Below are 18,629 nucleotides of genomic sequence, written 5' to 3'. Positions count from 1 at the left end.
CTAGTTGCATATTTGATTTCAGCAGTGATACATGAGAAGCTGGGATTTTGATCCAAGGATGCGAATCTGATGGTGATTTGGAAGGGTCTCTGCCTTTCTCAGATGTTCTGGCGAAAACCGACGATTTTTTGTTGTTGTTGTTGCTTGTCTGAAAAAGTGCAGAAGAACATGGAGAGCCCACGTTACATTACAATACATTACAATACCTTTCCTTTGATTTACCAACTACCAAGGACTTGGCTTGGCTTTATGGCCATTAATATCAACCCTTGCTCATTAGCAGTAGTGCATCTGCCATACCTTGTCTTGCTGCATGAATCGTCGGACGTTAGCAACCAGTAAGGAGAACTGGTTTTCAGGACATAGAAACATTACTGGGTAATTATCGTATCCCAGGAAACAGCAAGGAAGGAACCACTTTCATTCACACTCCCCCCCCCCCACCGTACCCTACCTCTTTCCTACTTTCGCTGAATTTGCATTAAGAACACTGGAAAAACACGATTAAGCCAGATTTGCTCAGCCAAGCTGGCTGAGTGAAAAAAAAGGGATGGAGTAGGTATGGGCTGCTCAATAACCATGTATATGTTTCCCCATAAGCAACTCTACCCATGTTTATTTATATTATTTATTTATTTAGATTTATATCCCGCTCTCTATCCCAGCCTGGAGCCTTGTGGCGCAGAGTGTTAAGCTGCAGTACTGCAGTCAAAAGCTCTGCTCACGACCTGAGTTCGATCCCGACGGAAGTCGGTTTCAGGTAGCCGGCTCAAAGTTGACTCAGCCTTCCATCCTTCTGAGGTTGGTGAAATGAGTACCCAGCTTGCTGGGGGTAAAGGGAAGATGACTGGGGAAGGCACTGGCAAACCACCCCGTGAACATAGTCTGCCTTGGAAACGTCGGGATGTGACGTCACCCCATGGGTCAGGAATGACCCGGTGCTTGCACAGGGGACCTTTACCTTTACCTCTATCCCAGCCTAGCCAAAGATAATTCTTTTGTTCCCATAATTTTGTTAAGAATGTAAAGCAAATACATTAAATTTATTTATTTATGGCTCTAAAAAACCCCAGAAGAAAATAGAAGAAAGCTTTTGCATTGAGATTAATAAGATTTACAGCTGAAGCCCAATAAAGGATTATTACATTTGCATCCTTGCAAGTATTTAACTTTGGCTAGCTGCTAGATCATGGCCATTATTTGCTTGCTGATGATCAGTACATTCCTAAGCAGAGTTTCACCCTTCTAAGTCCATTGAAGTCAATGAGCTTAGAGTGGTGTCCCTTTGCTTTGGATTTCACTATGTATGCCCTGCTTTCCTCACCAAAGCCCAAAGTGACTGGCCAGAGCAACTTCAAGCCAAAATGGTGATGTGTGGTGGGGTTGAACATAAGAAAGGCCCTGCTGGATCAGACCAAGGCCCATCAAGTCCAGCAGTCTGTTCACACAGTGACCAACCAGGTGCCTCTAGGAAGCCCACAGACAAGATGACTGCAGCAGTATTATCCTGCCTGTGTTCCACAGCACCTAATATAATAGGCACGCTCCTCTAATCCTGAAGAGAATAGGTATGCATCATGACTAGTATCCATTTTTACTAGTCACATCACAGTTAGCTTTCCACAAGCACAGCTCAACAGACATTTCTCCATCCACTTTTTCCAATCTGCTTGGGCCATGGGAATTGGCTCTCAGAGGTATTTATTTCCAAACTAACTGGGAGGCAGCAGCAGGACACACGAAATCATGTGTGGATTGTCAAGATTATACAGGTGTTCGCATAGTGGCCTTTTGGTTATGCAAAAGAGGGAGTTAAAAGACTTATCTAAAGGCAGTAATTGTTAAAACCTCCCATTCATGCTTTCCCTGTTCTACTCCGCAAGCAAAGTATAATGCAGGAAGGCAGATTCATAACCTGGGACAGACTCCACGTTTGTTCTGAAGAAACCAAAGCATTCAGTACTGACCAGGCTGAGCCAATGCTTCAATCTGTCACAGTGCCACCAGCAGTGATTGCTTGGTCCCAGATGTATTCAGTGTGCACTGAGCAAGAATATAGAACTTCATTAATCATTCTGTAATCCCCGAGATGTAACCTTATCCATCACTCACATGGCAAATATAATAGTCTAGTGTAGTGGTGAAGAAAGATGAGGCCTAGAAGATTAATAACTTGGGAGAAAGAAACCGTTTTTCTGGAGGAGAGTACAGACAGTTTCCCACTTCAAATTTTAGTCAGAAGGAAGAAAATTTAGACCTGGCACATGACTTCAGCAGTGCTGGGTACAGAATTTTGATTAAGGTCTTTCTTCGTAATCATGAAAAAACATGGGGTTTTTTGGTACCTGTAAATGTTTTGTCCGAGAAAAATGTTCTACACATATTGCTTAAGCAAAGAATATTTGTTTTCACAGAAAATGGATTTTTGTTTGCTGGAAAATACACAAAAATCTTATTTATTTACAAAATTTGTATTCTGTCTTTCTTCCATTTGTCTTGGTGGGATAGAAATTAGGCATGCAAAGGATCATCTATGCATTTGAGCAGATTGAGTACCACATCAGGTTCAAGGTTTTGGTACTGACCCTTAAAGCCCTAAACGGCCTGGGACCATATCTGCAGGACCGCCTCTCTCAATATATCTCCCAAAGAGTTCTGTGCTTGACTGGGATCAACTTGCTGGTGATCCCTGGCCCAAGACATATCCGGCTGTCCTTAGCCAGAGCCAGGGCATTTTTGGCCCTGGCCCCAGCCTGGTGGAATTCTCTGTTGAGTGCGACCCGATCCCTGCAGGATTTGGTTCAGTTCCTCAGGGCCTGTAAGATGGGGATGTTCTGCTGGGCCTATGGTTGAGGGCAGCGATGGTTTTGCATCAGTTTGCCTTCCCTGCAGGACCTTTCTATGGGCTTTTATCCTCTGCTGTTCCTGCTATATCCCTTGTTGCTGTTGTTATTGATGCTCGATCACCTCTATGATAAGGGGGTTATTATTAGGTCATCATCTTTTAAGTATTTTAGATAAGTTGTTAGTTGAGGTTTTAGAATAATAGAAATAGAGTTGGAAGGGACCACCAGGGTCATCTAATCCAACCCCCTGCACAATGCAAGAAATTCACAACTGCTTACCCCACACATGCCCAGTGACCCCTACTTCATGCCCAGAAGATGGCCAAGATGCCCTCCCCCACCTCATGATCTGCTTAAGGTCATAGAATCAGCATTGCTGACAGATGGCCATCTAGCCTCTGCTTAAAAACTTCCAGGGAAGGAGAGCTCACCACCTCCCAAGGAAGCCTGTTCCACTGAGGAAGCGCTCTGTTAGCAAGTTCTTCCTAATGTTTAGACGGAAATTATTTTGATGTAATTTCAACCTGTTGGCTCCGGTCCGACCTTCTGGGACAACAGAAAACAACTCGGCACCATCCCCTATATGATACCCCTTTAAGTACTTGAAGATGGTTATCATATCACCTCTCAGTTGTCTCCTCTCCAGGCTAAACATACCCAGCTCCTTCAGCCTCCTTTTATATTGTTATTTGGGTTTTGTGTAGTTTTGTGCTTAGTATTGTTAGCCACTCAGAGCCCAACTTCTGTTGAGAAAGAGTGGGATACAAGTTGAATAAATAATTTTTTAAAAATCTTGAAAATATTTATTAATTGTAATTGTAGTTTCATGTTATATTATAATTTTAAAATTGCATGCTTGGTAGACCCTGCACCCAGTGCAGGATACCCCTTTCAGAAACTTGGGGGAGGAGAGTCAGGTGTTGGAAACTAATGGTGGGCAGGTGAGGAGAAAGGAATTATGACCTTTAGGGAAATTAGAAAGGAGGCTGGCTGAAGTGGCCCCCGGGGCCCCTGCCTCTCTTGCTCCCAGCCTCTATCCAGCCTCCTTGACTGGCCACTGAAGGGTCTGCCTACCCTCTTAGGCCTGCATCTTATTGGGGAAGGTCCAAAGCCATGCCCACTCCAGCGCTGTCAATATGGCCCCTCTTGCTGCGGAATCCCAAGCAGCAGGTAAGAGACCTGCATGCCTGTCTCCCCACCCACCCCAGACTTGGCCGTGCCGGCAATGGGGGAAGGTACACACCAATTCATCCAGCAATAGAGGAAGCCTTGCCAGCCATGGAGGAAGGCATGCTGGTACTCAAAGTTTTTTGGGACACTGGCTCAAGTGGCAGCTCCTCCAACAACTGCTGCACATGGGTAGGGGGATGAATGCTGCCAAGCCAGTTGAGGTGCATTGTGTGTGCAAGCTCATACAACGTCTCCTCTGTTTTAGGATTTTTAACCCCCTTGCCACATTTTTTTAAAAGTTTTAGATTTTTGTGCAAACCTGGGGGGGTCTTTTTCCTGGGTCCCCCAAGTTCGGAAAAAAATCTCCACCTGGTCCTGATCTGTAGATATAAGTATCCAATAGCTTGGTCAGGGTTGACTATTAGAATATATGATACACCAAAACCTCAAGATCTCTTTCCTGAGTAGTATGTGCAGTCCAGATCCATTAGGACAGGGGTTTCTAAACTGTGGCTCCAGAGCCGCATGTGGCTCTTTGGCCCATTGAGTGCGGCTCTCCGAACTTGGTTCGGAGCCCCTGCTCTTGCGCCCGCTCGCGCCGGCAGCCGGGCTGTGGAGCCAGCGCACCTGAGAGAGAGAGAGCGAGCGGGCGAGCGGGCGCACTGTCTCTCCCCCCCCACCGTGGAGAATGGCCGGGTCCCCCTTTCCCTTGCCCTCAATGGTTGGGAGGCTAAAGCCTCCCCTCCCCTCTAGCCGCGTGATTGCTGGGCGGGCAGCTCCGCGGTTCCTGCCCCCCCGCCTATCAACTGTTGGGCAGGGCAGGCTTTCTTTGGTAGACCTGGCCTCCGGCTGAGTCCCATTGGGAGGCCATGTCTACCCACTGGCTTTCTTGGCGGTAGACCTGGACTCCGAGGAGGGGAAAAAGTCCCTCTTCAGAGGCCAGGTCTACCAATTGGCTTCTATGGGCCACCGGAGCCAGGTCTGCTGCCAAGAAAGTCAATGGGTAGACCTGGCCTCCCAATGGGACTCAGCCGGAGGCCAGGTCCACCAATAGGCTTTTATGGCGGTAGACCAGGCCTCCAGACGAGGACTCCGGACGGGGAGGGGGAAATGGCAGGGACTTACAATTTAATTTTTAGCAATAAATAAGATCACTATTAAGTATGATATCAAGTTTTATTCAGTGTACCTAGAGTTTAATTAAGACTTAAAACTTTAATTAAAGTTTATTAAGTTAATAAACAGTGTACCTACCTATACAGTTTAAGTTTAAGAAATTTGGCTCTCAAAAGAAATCTCAATCATTGTACTGTTGATATTTGGCTCTTTTGACTAATGAGTTTGCCGACCCCTGCATTAGGACCAAACTAAACTGCATGTAGAAGCGTATTGTATTTCTCTACATCCTTCTTATAGACCGGAAAAGCCACTTCCAGAGGATCGAGCAGAACTGGAGAAATGATGGGAGAGGAGTGCTTAACCCTTTGATCACCTTACCCTCATTCCAAATGAGTCTTACTAAGTACCATTTCTGTTCATGGGCTTGAAATTCTGGGACAGGGGAAGCCACTTGGAGAGTAATTTGGAGTGAGGAAAGAAGAGGAAATGTCGAAAGCCTTCCTCTTGCACTTTGCCAGCACCCAAACGCCCTCCTGGAAGTTGCTTTTCCTGTTGAAAAAGAGTATCAGGGGAACATTTACACACATCTGCACATAACGTTTGGTTTGACCCTGAATGTATATGTGAGATTTTTTGAGGGGAGGGAATTGCCCCAATATGCATTATTGTGCCCTTATTTGCATTGAACCTCATCCAATACTGAGTTATCCATTCACATCAGGGACACAAGAGAGAAACAGTGTTAATTAGCAGTTAGTTTTGGGAGCCCAGCCATGCTATACACACTTTTCATTTCTTGGAGAAGGCCTCCCTTGAAAGGGCGGAGAAGGTTTGTGACCCTTGTGAGCCTGACAGCAAGGAGAGGATCCTGCTGGAAAGACTTACGGTGACAGCATGATGACCTCTCCCTTTGGATTTGCTTCCCATGCAAACAATGTCAGTTCTCAAATTTCATTGTTACTTAAGGAGGAGACTGTTCTGGACTGAAGCCTGTCTGTAGATCAGGGAGTAAACTGTAAACAGAGAGGTGGAAGAAATTATTTCACCTTGTACCAGAGTGACTGGCTTCTGCTCATTTGGGTTTTCTTTCTTTTCTTTTTTATAATCTGTTTTTGTTATCAGTTGAAACTTAAACAGTCTTACTAGGCAGAGGTCTAGGGAAGCCAGCCAGAGTAAAGAAAGCATCGCAACCGCTTTTAATCACAATCAAGTAGCACTTATAAATATTTGCATCGACTGCATCAAAGCCGTAGCCCATGACTTATTCATGTGATTTGGTCATAAAAGAGAAGCGGAAAAGCAATGGGACCTCCGTGGCTTGTGGCTGCTGTAATTAAAGATGGGCAAAGTACCAGGAAAGGAAACTTGGTGAGGGAGGGAGATCCCTCTAAAGTTTAACAAACACAAAAGGAAATAAAAATAAATCTTCTGAACATTTATTACCCACTTTTGTTGGCAGGGTTAGATTGGAGCTCTCCCCGTTTTTCCAGCATCAGTGCATATCTTCATGTGTGAGAGGGAGCAAAATAACGAAAGCATCCTGGATGCTTTGTACAAATGAGAAAAGCTGTTTATGTTTCCGCAGCAGCAGGAAACATATTGAGTTAGTCCCACTCACTTAGGATGGTCTGTCAAAGAATATTTGGTGCTTCTGCTCTCTAGCAAGAAATCTGGGCTCACAGTTGAAATGGACCAGACTCTCTTCAGGGCTGCTTCATATCAGGATTGGTAGGCTGTCATCAGAAAAGTCTTAAAGACCCCCATCAACATCATTTTTATTGTTGTTGTTGCTTATATAGTGCCATCAGTGTTTATGGTACTTTATAGCTAGGGTTGTCAACCTCCAGGTAGTAGCTGGAGATCTCCCACTATTACAACTGATCTCCAGCCGATAGAGATTGGTTCACCTGGAGATTGGTTCACTCTATGGCATTGACGTCCCTCCCCAAACCCTGCCCTCTTCAGGCTCCACCCCAGAAACCTCCAGGTATTTCCCAACCCAGAGTTGGCAACCCTATTTATAGCGTATCGTAAGCAGAAAGGAAGACTCTGTCCTAAAATGCTTACAATCTGAATGTCAATAGTGGAGAAGGGAGAAGATTAAACTATACATTATTTGTAAGATTCATTATTAGATATCCTGATTTGTTTTTAACATTAAAAAGTAGCTGGTGGAGGCAGTTTGAAGAAGCAACAGCTGAGTAGTAGAGCCCAGGCTTTGCATGCAGGAAGTCCCAGATCCAGTTCCCAGCATCTTCTGTTAAAGCAGGGGTGGGGAACCTTTTTTCCCTCAAAGGGCCATTTGGATGTTTATAACAACATTCTCGGGCCATACAAAATTATCAACTTAAAAATTAGCTGACCAAGCCCCAAGCAGGCAGCTGCCCCAGATGACCCCCCCCCTCCTGCGCATGCGCGGGCAAGCAGGCAGGCGTCCAACCAGTGGCACACTTGCCCACCTGGTGGCACAGGATGGTCTGTTGCATCCAGCCGCACACCGGAGTTGCTCCTGCTCCGCATGGTCGGGGTCGAATTCTACAGCCGGCTCCTGCTACCTCTGCCTGCAGGGATGAAATGAGGACACACTGGCTAAGAACTCACCCCTGCGCATTCTGGCCCTGCCTCCTTTAACCCCTCCATTGTCGCCACTTCCACCCCCAGCCTTCTTGTAGTACAGAGGGAATACGTTTCTCCATGGGCCAGGTGGGAAAGGGTTAACACAGTTAATGAAGGGCCAGACCAAATGATTTAGCGGGCCTTAAACGGCCCCTGGGCCTGACATTCCCCACCTCTGTGTTAAAGGTTCTCAGATAGTGATTACTAGAAAAGACCCTTCTGTGCCCGAGAACCTTCCAGTGCTGCTGCCAGTCAGCAGAGACTCTAATGCTTTGTAGTGAGTAAAGGCTGTGGGTGGGGCATGCCCGCACCTGTCACATGACAACATCAGATAATGTGACATTATGAAGATATCGTACGTGAAGACAAATCCAGCCCAGTAATGTCTGCTTTATGACTGGCTCAAGCTTTCTGGGGTTACAGATGTAGGTCTTTCCCAGCCCTCCTTTTCTACAAGTTTTAACCAGGAATGACAGGACTGAACTTATGGCTTTCTGTATGCAAAACATGTCCTTCCCTTATGCCAGAATTACCTTGCTGTTGTGAATGCATCACAGACTGGTAGCGCCATGCTAGCTGCTTAGAATTGGATGTAAGGGTATGCAGAGGTCTCATCTTTTCTGATTGGATGCACCGAGTCAGCTGGGTTTTCTTTGTGCAAGGTAGAACTAAGCTCAGGCATTTCTGAAGAGGCAACACAAAGATCTAACGTCCATACCCGACCAGTTCTTGGACAGCTCAAATACACCCACAGGGAAGGATCTGGCTCAGGATTTAATTCTGGTCTTACTGGGTATATGTACACATGGTGCTGCTTGAGAGCATCAGACCTTGGGTTTAAATGGATTTCAGCTGGTTTTGGTTGCACAGGCATCAACAGGATTGTTAATTTAATTATCAGTTGTACACAGATTTGTACCTTCCTTACCTCCCAAAGTTTGCAGTGAACCTTTGATTTTTTTAATTTAAAACATTTGTTAGGCACCTTTTCTTACCTTGTAGTACTCAAGGTAGCTTACAATGTAAATTAAACAGTTATTAAAAAACACACACATAAAAGACCACAATTTAAAATCTCAGATAGGACTGCCAATAAATAACAATTACATTAATGAAATGCAGTCCAAAATAAAAATGTCTTCAACTGCCTCCTGAAGATCAAAAGTGAGGGGGCCAGGCACACCTGCCTGGGGAGGTTGTTTCATAACCATGGGGCTGCCACTGAAAAGGCCCTCTCTTGTGCGCTCACCAGATGGGCTTCTTTGATTGATGAGACAGTCAGGAGGGCCCTGCCCTCTGATCTTAATTCACCATAATCTCTGATGGTGAAGTGGGGCAGAAGATAACAGGAGAGGGGCTTGGCTTGCACCAAAGCTGACTGGTTGTGGTCCGGAACGTTCTGAAAGGAATCTATAATGGTAGTAGCAGAAGTAAATGTAAATGTCAAACTCAATCTGTACTCACTTCTGCCACTGCCATTACATTGGAGACTGGAGACAGGGAAGTGGTACCCCAGATGGGCTGCAAGCTGATGCAGCGGTTTCATTTTCTTCATGTTAAGATCTGTGTAACATTCTGGATCTTTTGGCCATGCTGGTAGAGCAGGACAGTGGTAGAGTACATCTGTGTGTTCCAAAGCCTATGAGTTATTGATCTTTGAGCAGGTAAAACTTACTTTTGGAAGTGGTAACTTGCATTTCTTACAGGTATTTCTGGAGCCCCACAATAACATGTTGATTCAATCAAATGTACATCTGTAAACATGTTATAGATTAATACCAAGTGGTGCTCATGGCTAGAATTAGATGTGACAGGGGATGTGTGGCTGTTGCTGAACAAATTCCTAGGTGACAGAAGACTGGATCTTTTTCTTCACTGGATTGCTTGCTGGCAGTTTTTTTTCCTGGAATGATGTTTCTCAGTCATATTCTACAGCCTCTCATCCATTTGTAGAACTGATTTGATTGTACGGACCAGTTCACATGTTACAGAGTAATGTCCTGTGTAACAGTCTCACATGACTTGACAGTTTTCCTTAGTTGGCACATGTGAAGTGCCCTGTTTGGGTTGCATCAGTGGTACATGTAGAGAAGTGACTTCAACCTTCCCCTTCAGTATATTCCTGAAGTGCAGCAGCTCCAGGGGTGCATCTTTTGGACCACTGTGGTAGTCCACAAAAAGAAGAAGAGTTGGTTTTTATATGCCGATTTTCTCTACATTTTAAGGAGAATCAACTCATCTTACAATCTCCTCCCCTTCCTCTCCCCACAGCAGACACCTTGTGAGGTAGGTGAGGCTGAGAGAGTTCAAAGAGAGCTGTGCCTAGCCCAAGGTCACCCAGCTGGCTTCATTGTAGGAGTGGGGAAACCAAGCTGGTTCACTAGATTAAGTCCATCGCTCATGTGGAGGAGTGGGGAATCAAACCCGGTTCTCCAGATTAGAGTCCACCGCTCCTAACCACTACACCACACTGGCACAACTGTATGGTTTCCCCAGCAGGCCACATAACAAATCCCAGGAACATTTTAGGTCAGGAAAATGGTTTGGAGTAAAGCTAAAAGATCAACTTTTCTGCCAGGAGATGGCCAAATGTGTATATGGAACACTACAGTAAGAGGAGGAAAATCACTAGGAAATGTGCAGCAGGGAAAGAGTTAAGAACTCCTCCTGCCCACCACCTGTCTGATCTTGGTCGTCTCCCCACAGGTGGATTTTCCCATTTAAAACACTCCAGTAGGGTAATGTTACACACATCTGCTTGTAAATCTAGTTTGGCCTTTAATATTCACTTATTCAAGTCAAGACTCATGACATTTGAAATACTTAAAACACAAAACACATTGTCGAGGGTTTAGATATTTTTACTCTAGCAGCACAGGGCGAATGTCTTGCCATTAATTCCTATTTTCTTGGCAAGTGTGATTAAGCGTATGTAAGTCTGAAGTCATTTGTGAAACATCAGCTGTCATGAGTTTCTTCCAATTTATAATCATCCAGGATTTTCCACCATTGCTTTCAAAGAATAGGGTTAAATGCATGCCCCTGACAGAAAGTTGGAAATGATTTGCTGATCACAATTAATCTGCTGTTTCTGTAATCAAACACATGTGTTTGTTTATCTGACTACATTGTTAATGATACCAAAATTGGATGCTGGAAGCTGCATCATCCTTCAGACATTTCCGTCACTGTTTCTCGAGGATCTCTTGCGTTGCAGTCTACTGAAAGAGAAATAAGCATATTTACAATTTTAAACCGTTATTCTACCTTCTTGCAGACAAGATTCCACAAAAATCACCTCAACCCAGCGCCTATTTTAAGCGAGTGAGATTTGACGTCTCAGCAATGGAGAAAAATGCTTCCAACCTCGTGAAGGCAGAGTTTAGAGTCTTTCGCTTGCAGAATCCAAAGGCTCGAGTATCAGAACAGCGGATAGAATTGTATCAGGTAAAGTGGTGATGATTGCTGCACTTTACTGCATTGTCCCTGTGTGACAGCTAGCGTTGATCTGCACTATGGACTTTTAACTGGTTTAATAGCGATTCTCTTCTCCCAGGGAGCCCGGCTCATTTTAGTTCTGTCATGAAGGGCTTGGAATTTGGAACAGAATTCTCAATACTTCTCACTGCTCCATGATTCTTTGGAGAAGCCATGACAGTTGAATAAAACTGACAAATTTGTAGTAGAGATATGCCTTAGGGAGCACGTTTGAGCCTCTCTTCTACTTTTTGTATGATATATGGATGCTGTTAATGCAAAAGAGAAAAAAGGAATGTAGATGGCAGAAACGGAATTAAAACAAACCCCAGTTGTTTTGTATGAAAATGACCCTAGTCTATTATTTTAATGACAACTCATGTGCCACATTCCTCTCTTGACTTTTCTCTAATTTTCAGTGAGACCTCTTTCATGTGTATGAGAATACTTTGCCCTGGGCATTTTTGCCCTGGGTTCAGTGGGGCTAGCTTGCAGGTCAGTGTGCACTGCATTGCCGTTGAAAGGCACTTGTAGAATATAAAGTTGAACCAGTTTGTAATAAGCAGGCTGGAGCTATAGTTCTATTCAGGCTTTGTTGGAGACCCTGTTTCCTTAGTAGAGACCTTAACAAAGCTAAAATTTCCAGGGAACCTGGGCTAATAGTTTCATTTAAAATTGCAGTGAGATATCCTGTGATTAACGTGTCCTAAGGACACTTAGGAGGGAGCATAATAGAAGTTCATAAGATGACACATAATGTAGAGAAAATGTATAGAAAGGTTTATATTTCCCTGTATTACAATATTAGAACATGGACACCCAGTGAGGTTTAGCAGATTTTCAGAAATCTGTAGAATGCACTTCCACAGAATGTATTGACAGCTATGGTCTTAAATCTCTTTAAAAGGATAGTAGATACATTAATGGACGATAGGTCCATCAAAGGCTGTTAGCCAGCCTCTATGCATGGAGGAAATACACTTTTGAATAGCAGTTGCTGGGAGGCGAGGACTGAAAATAGGCTGGAGGTGCTTTGTTCCCTGCTGTGAGACTTCTAGGGCATTTGTTTGGCCACTGTGTGAAATGGAGCGTTGTACTAGATGCACCAGCTAGTTTGTCCACCAGGGAACGTCTTACCTTCTTAACAAATTAGCAGTGTTGCCAGAGCCCTGAGTATCTGCTTTTTGGGGGGGAGGGGTGGGGGTGGCCACAACTTTGATTCCTTTAGGTGGGGGCTCATTGTGTAGCAAAACCGATTTTCTCCCCGATTTTCTGCCTATTTGCACGTTGGGCATCCTGTTGAAAATAAGGGGAATGATTGCTAATGCTAATGGTCAGTGTTTTTCATCAGACATTTGAAAAAAGTATTTTGAGTTGTTCATTCACTTACTAAGGCAGGGAACTTTCAAGCCTTGGAAAGCTCTGGAACCATAATCATCCCATAATCAGTCCCATAATCATGTCTGGGAAGTCGTCAAGCATCATGCCTATTTTTCCAGATGAGACAGAGGGATTTGGCTGAATCCTTCCTCATGCCTTTAATAAACATTCAATGCCCATTTGACCTTCCCAAAAAAATGCTTTCTCAAAGCAGGGATTTTTATCAGGCCATGTGAGTGTGTGTTTGTGTATACACGCACACATATATTTCAGAATCTTACATGAGATTTGGTTTTTTGGGTGTTGAAGTACATCAGGGGGAAAATCATGTGTAAAAGAAATAAAAAGAAAACCTGATGCAATTATTTTGTGAGAGATGATAGGCCTGAGCAAATATCTACTCTAGGTAAAGTACAACACAATGTTGTTCTTTATGTTGCACTTAACACTGCTCTAGGTAAAGTACAAGTATCTGTGAAGGGTGCTTGAGTTTAGCAGAGAACTGTCTTCATTCTGTGCTGTGTTGGTGGTGGCAGATTGAATTAACAAATTGGCAGCTGCTGCTCTTGGGATGAAGTACATTATTCAGCACACTTCTTCGGACCTTTCTTTTGGCAGATCTACACTGACTTAGCAAAGATCTGAGGTTTCACATGACAAGCCCCGCACTCAGCTGACTTTCAGAGTGTCCCAGTGTCTGCACAGTCACAGCTGAAGTAGCTACCCTAGGGTTACTTACCATTTGGGTTCAGCTTGAGCAAAGAGGTACTGAATATGAAAACTTCCCCATAGTGTGGATTCGGGTTAGAGTTTCATGGCTGCTGATAGGTGTTCTAGAACAAATCGACGGTGTGCACAATAGTGGAATTTTGTGAAGTGACACTGGCTGTTACCACATGTGTATTCCCAGCGCTGTATTAAGAGTTTGAAAATGTTAAGAAAAATACTGTTCGCACTTTCTATGTATTCCCACCAATGTATTAAGAGTTTTAAAACGTTATAAAAAATACTGTTCACACTTTGCTTGGCCCCTTTAGCTGTGAAGACGTCTTCCAACCATTTATAAGCCGTGGTATCCAAAAACCCTTTTAAAGCGGTTTTTTACAACATTTTCAAACTCTTAATACATCGCTGGGAATACAAAGTGCGGTAACCCCCACTGTTATTTTGCTCTTTACTGATAAGATAGCTCAGCCAGTAACTTGCATAATCATGTTATCCATTCATCCTTCCTAGAAGGCAGGAAAAATAACACAGGAGTCGAGTGGCACTAACAAAATGTTTTCCAGCCTATGGCTTGATGAGTCAGAGCTCACTTCATCAGATGCATTGTTTGTCAGGTACTCGTTCATCCATGTGTGTAGGAAACTAGATGTCAGGGACTCAGGGAGAAGGATTCTGATTTAGCCCTCTGCCTGGCATTCTAATTTCCTGTACAGTGTTTTATTTTGGGATTTTTGTTTTGTTTTTTAATGAAGGGTACACTCATGGGATCCCTTCATTGACAGCCTGAAATAAATCATTCCAGAAACAGATTTGCCGTTTCACTGAGAACTAAGCCGGCGTTCTAATTGGACACCATCCTTCTCTTGTCTACCTTAATCAGAATCCTGAATGTTACAGCAGCTAAGGAAAAGGACAGCAGCTTACTTGTAGCACTGTGGCCAGGCGGAGGGCAAATTACCCTGGCAGAAGGAAGAGCAAATTTCCCTGAATACCCACAAGGCTGAGGGCCACCAACATATTGGTTCATATTGCCTAACATTAGTGGACAAACAAACAGGGCTGTGCCTGTCCAACCTATTCCCCTGTCTACACTGACCTTTAGGTCATAGTCAGAGAAAGCAAACCTCCGAATACCAGTGCTAGGTAGTAACATTCGGGGAAGGCCTTGGCCCATATGCCTTGTTGTTGGCCCTCCAGGGTAACTGGTTGACCATGATGTGAGACAGAATGCTGAGCTAGATGGATCACTAGTCTGATCCAGCAGGGCTCTTGTTATATTCTTATGACATCATTGTATTACAAGTCACATGCACACACCTCGCTGAAGCAGCAGGCAATGAGAAGAAGAGGAGTTAGTTTTTGTGTGCCGACTTTCTGTACCACTTAAGAAGAATCAAACCAGCTTACAATCACCTTCCCTTCCCCTCCCCACAACAGACACCCTGTGAGGTAGGTGGGGCTGAGAGAGCTCTAAGAGAGCTGTGATTAGCCCAAGGTCACCCAGCTGGCTTCATGTGTAGGAATGGGGAAACCAACCCAGTTCACCCGATTAGCTCCCGCCGCTCATGTGGAGGAGTGGGGAATCAAACCTGGTTCTCCAGATTAGAGTCCACCACTCTAAATCACCGCTCTTAGCCACTATACAACGCTGGCTCAATGAAGTGGAACAGAGGTGGGAAATTTGTAGTGTAACAGCCATTATACTTTTTGTATCACTATCGTAGGGTGGGGAGAGAAGAATGAGATTCAGGGCTCTGGATTTTGTTGGGGGCAGTGCCCCCCTCGAGTTATCCAGTTCTGTCTTTCAGCAGGCAGGATTCACATTTCTTTGGTACCTGGCACTAAAAAATGAACCTATGAACTTGAAAACTTTTGAGTGAGCCTTCCCCCCCCCCCCGTTCCCTTGTTGAGCTCTCTCCATCTGGCCATTAAAGGGAACGGATATAAAAGTCCCTTCCTCCTCCCCAATGTACACTCAAACAAAGACTTTAGGTAATATCAGAAGGATAAAAGTATTTTAAAAGGAGGAAGGGAAATAAAGTTATTAAATAAACAAGCTCAAGCATCCACCCTTGTCTCTTGCTGTGTTTTTAAAATTGATGCCAAATGCAGGATTTATAGGAATTCGATCAGATAAAATGTTGTGAGAATGTCTTTGAACCTGTCTCCTCAGCGGCCCTTTTGTAGGCCTTCTCACATCTTTATTTTATTAAGGTGCTTCTGTATTTGGAAATTAGTCTTTGCCACACTTTTATTTTGTGAATCAACATGCCAAAAAGAAACAGACACTGTGGCAAACGAGGGCGAACAGGGGGGAAATGGAGCAGGGCAAAAATCCTATCCATTGTTTGGAGTGGTTGTAGTGATATTGTTTTTATGGTAGTTTATTAGCTACAGACTATAAAACAATAATGTGTTCTAATAACTTCCTATGGAAACGGTGCCATGTTTTGGTAACACATCATAAAGCATCATGAAGAACGGAGCTGAAATTCTGGGTTTTATTACTACTGTTATCTGAGGCTTTTGCATACTTTGGTACCCGATAGTTTGCTAGAAGGGGAGGAATGTACTATATGATATGGGAAAGGAGGAAAATGTTGAGCTGCAGAGAGCGCCCAGCAGCAGTTCAGACCCCCGGGGGGGACATTATGGAAGGAGACGAGGAGGCAAAAGGTTTAAGGCATATTTCTGCTTTCATTGGTGTGGTTTTGGATCATTTATATGATCCACCACATTTTATTGTTCCAATCTTCAGAATACACCAACAGCTGCAATAAGACAGAGCTTGCTCAGGAAGTAGACTTTGAGTATGGCCTTATTTCATTTTCACAGTTCTCCAGTGTTGCCATACTGATTTTCCTTCAGGCTTTCTATCACATTTTCATCCCATCCTTCCTCAGAGGAGTTCAGGCAGCATATATGGCTCTTTCCTCCTCATTTTTGTCCTTACTACAACCCTGTGAGGCAAGCTAGACTGAGAGAGAATACATGAACACATGAAGCTGCCTTATTATGAATCAGACCCTTGGTCCATCAAAGTCAGTATTTTCTACTCAGGTTGGCAGTGGCTCTTCAGGGACTCAGGAAGAGTTCTTAAACATCACCTACTTGCCTAGCCTCTTTAACTGGAGATGCTGGGGATTGAACCTGGGACCTTCTACATGCCAAGCAGATGCTCTACCACTGAGCCACAGCCCCTTCCCAATGACCAGTCCAAGGTCACTCAGTGAGCTGGGAGTTTGGAGTGGAATACAGATTAGTCCAGCAGTCTTAACAGGTTACTCCACCACATGATGTAGTGGTTAAGAGGGGTGGACTCTAATCCGGGGAACCAGGTTTGATTCCCCACTCCTCCACATGAGCAGGGGACCCTAATCTGGTGAACCAGGTTTGTTTTCTCACTCCTCCACATGAAGCCTGCTGGGTGATCTTGGGAGAGTCACAGTTCTCTCACAACTCTCTTAGCCTGTCCTACCTCACAAGATGTCAGTTGTGTTGAGGGGAAGGAAAGGCAGTTGTAAGCCTGTTTAAGATTCCTTAAAGGTAGAGAAAACTGGAGTATAAAAACCAACTTTTCTTCTTCTAACCAATATTTTTGGACTCTCCAAGCAAGAGCTAGATCCTCCCTGAGATCGATTAAGAAAACAGTCCCACAGAAGTTTCCTTATTGCACCCAACATCAAGGCACATGGGAGAGCAGCAGCAAGATCACATGGGAAGAACTCCTTAACCAACAGGTAGCATTTTCTCCACTTTAACAATGGAGAGCTGGAGATTAATAGGGCGTGGGCAGCATTAATGCTGAGCAGATCCCCTTTTCTATAAATGCTCTTCCTTGTACATGTGGTGCAGAGTTTGGAAACACGTAGAAGCTCTTTTTGCCGTCACTTTACAGAAGTTTACTATGAGAAAGCAATGGCTTCTCGTGCTGCACCTCAGCTAACCCCAAATCGATCTCTGGTATCAGGGGCAAGGTTTGGAGTCAAGCACATGTATCCCTTCCAATCAGTGTGCTCCATACACCACCGTCTCCTTCCTGAGAGTTGCATAAGCAATTGGAATATATTTCTGCATAATTGATTAATTGTTCATGTGTAAATGTTAAGAAGGGGATAAAGAGACATGAATTGAGTATGCCGTTGAGTTAATACAAAAGCACACTTAACACATTGTTACAGGGATACAGGAGCCCAGTGGTGCAGAGTGGTAAGCTGCAGTACTGCAGTCCAAGCTCTGCTCGCAACCTGAGTTTGATCCCGATAGAAGTTGGTTTCAGGTAGCCGGCTCAAGGTTGACTCAGCCTTCCATCCTTCCGAGGTTGGTCAAATGAGTACCCAGCTTGCTGGGGATAAAGGGAAGACAACTGGGGAAGGCACTGGCAAACCACTCCATAAACAAAGTCTGCCTAGTAAACGTGGGGATGTGACGTCACCCCATGGGTCAGGAATGACCCAGTGCTTGCACAGGGGACCTTTACCTTTTTAGGGATACAATTCTTTGAGGTGGACTGCTCTCTAAGGAAATTGGTTCTGCCATTTGCAGAAGATGACAGTGCACAGCACTGATTTGTGGGCACTGGTGACATCACAACCCATCTCACCTCTTTCCAGAGAGGTTTAGCAGTAGTTTTAAAATTGTATTTCTTTTAAAACGGTATGTCTTTGTTTAAACAAACAAAAATTACATAATTAGTTCATGCTGTATTCTTTAAAAAAGTAAAAAAGCAGACAAGCCGTTATAAATATTGAAGTGGGGGGGGGGAGCAAGACAGAGATCAGAGATGGTTAACACCAAAGGTTGAAGGAGCTGGGTATGTTTAGCCTGAAAAGGAGAAGACAGAGAGTATATGGGCGAAAACGCATGGTCGCTTTATCCTCCTTTAATCCCTGTTTTAGCCAGGATCGAATGCACATTAGGCGAAACGCATGCATTCGATCCTGGCTGAATCCTGGCTGAAACAGGGATTAAAGGAGGATAAAGCGACCATGCGTTTTCGCCCTTTGATAACCATCTTCAAGTACTTGAAGGGCTGTCATAAAGAGGATGGTGCCGAGTTGTTTTCTGTTGCCCCAGAAGGTCGGACCAGAACCATCGGGTTAAAATTAAATCAGAAGAGTTTCCATCTAGACATTAGGAAGAATTTTCTAACAGTTAGAGCGGTTCCTCAGTGGAACAGGCTTCCTCAGGAAGTGGTAAGTGCTCCTTCCCTGGAGGTTTTTAAGCAGAGGCTAGATGGCCATCTGTCAGCAATGCTGATTCAATGAACTTAGGCAGTTCATGTGAGAGAGGGCA

The 18,629-nt window shown here is 44.3% G+C and overlaps 1 protein-coding gene across 1 annotated transcript in view; it reads left to right on the top strand.

The window, feature by feature from the left end:
• The window catches only part of TGFB2 (transforming growth factor beta 2), an 87,361-nt gene that overhangs the window by 48,294 nt on the left and 20,438 nt on the right, over nucleotides 1-18,629 (top strand). The window contains exon 2 of the mRNA XM_056852958.1: nucleotides 11,029-11,198. Within this exon, the coding sequence (XP_056708936.1) occupies nucleotides 11,029-11,198 (170 nt within the window). The remainder of the gene's footprint in view (nucleotides 1-11,028; nucleotides 11,199-18,629) is intronic.

The sequence above is a fragment of the Euleptes europaea genome, chromosome 7, assembly GCF_029931775.1.
Source record: "Euleptes europaea isolate rEulEur1 chromosome 7, rEulEur1.hap1, whole genome shotgun sequence".
In the NCBI taxonomy this organism is placed as follows: domain Eukaryota; kingdom Metazoa; phylum Chordata; class Lepidosauria; order Squamata; family Sphaerodactylidae; genus Euleptes; species Euleptes europaea.
Note: the sequence above shows the minus strand (reverse complement) of the source record. Positions and strands in the feature narration are given on the sequence as shown.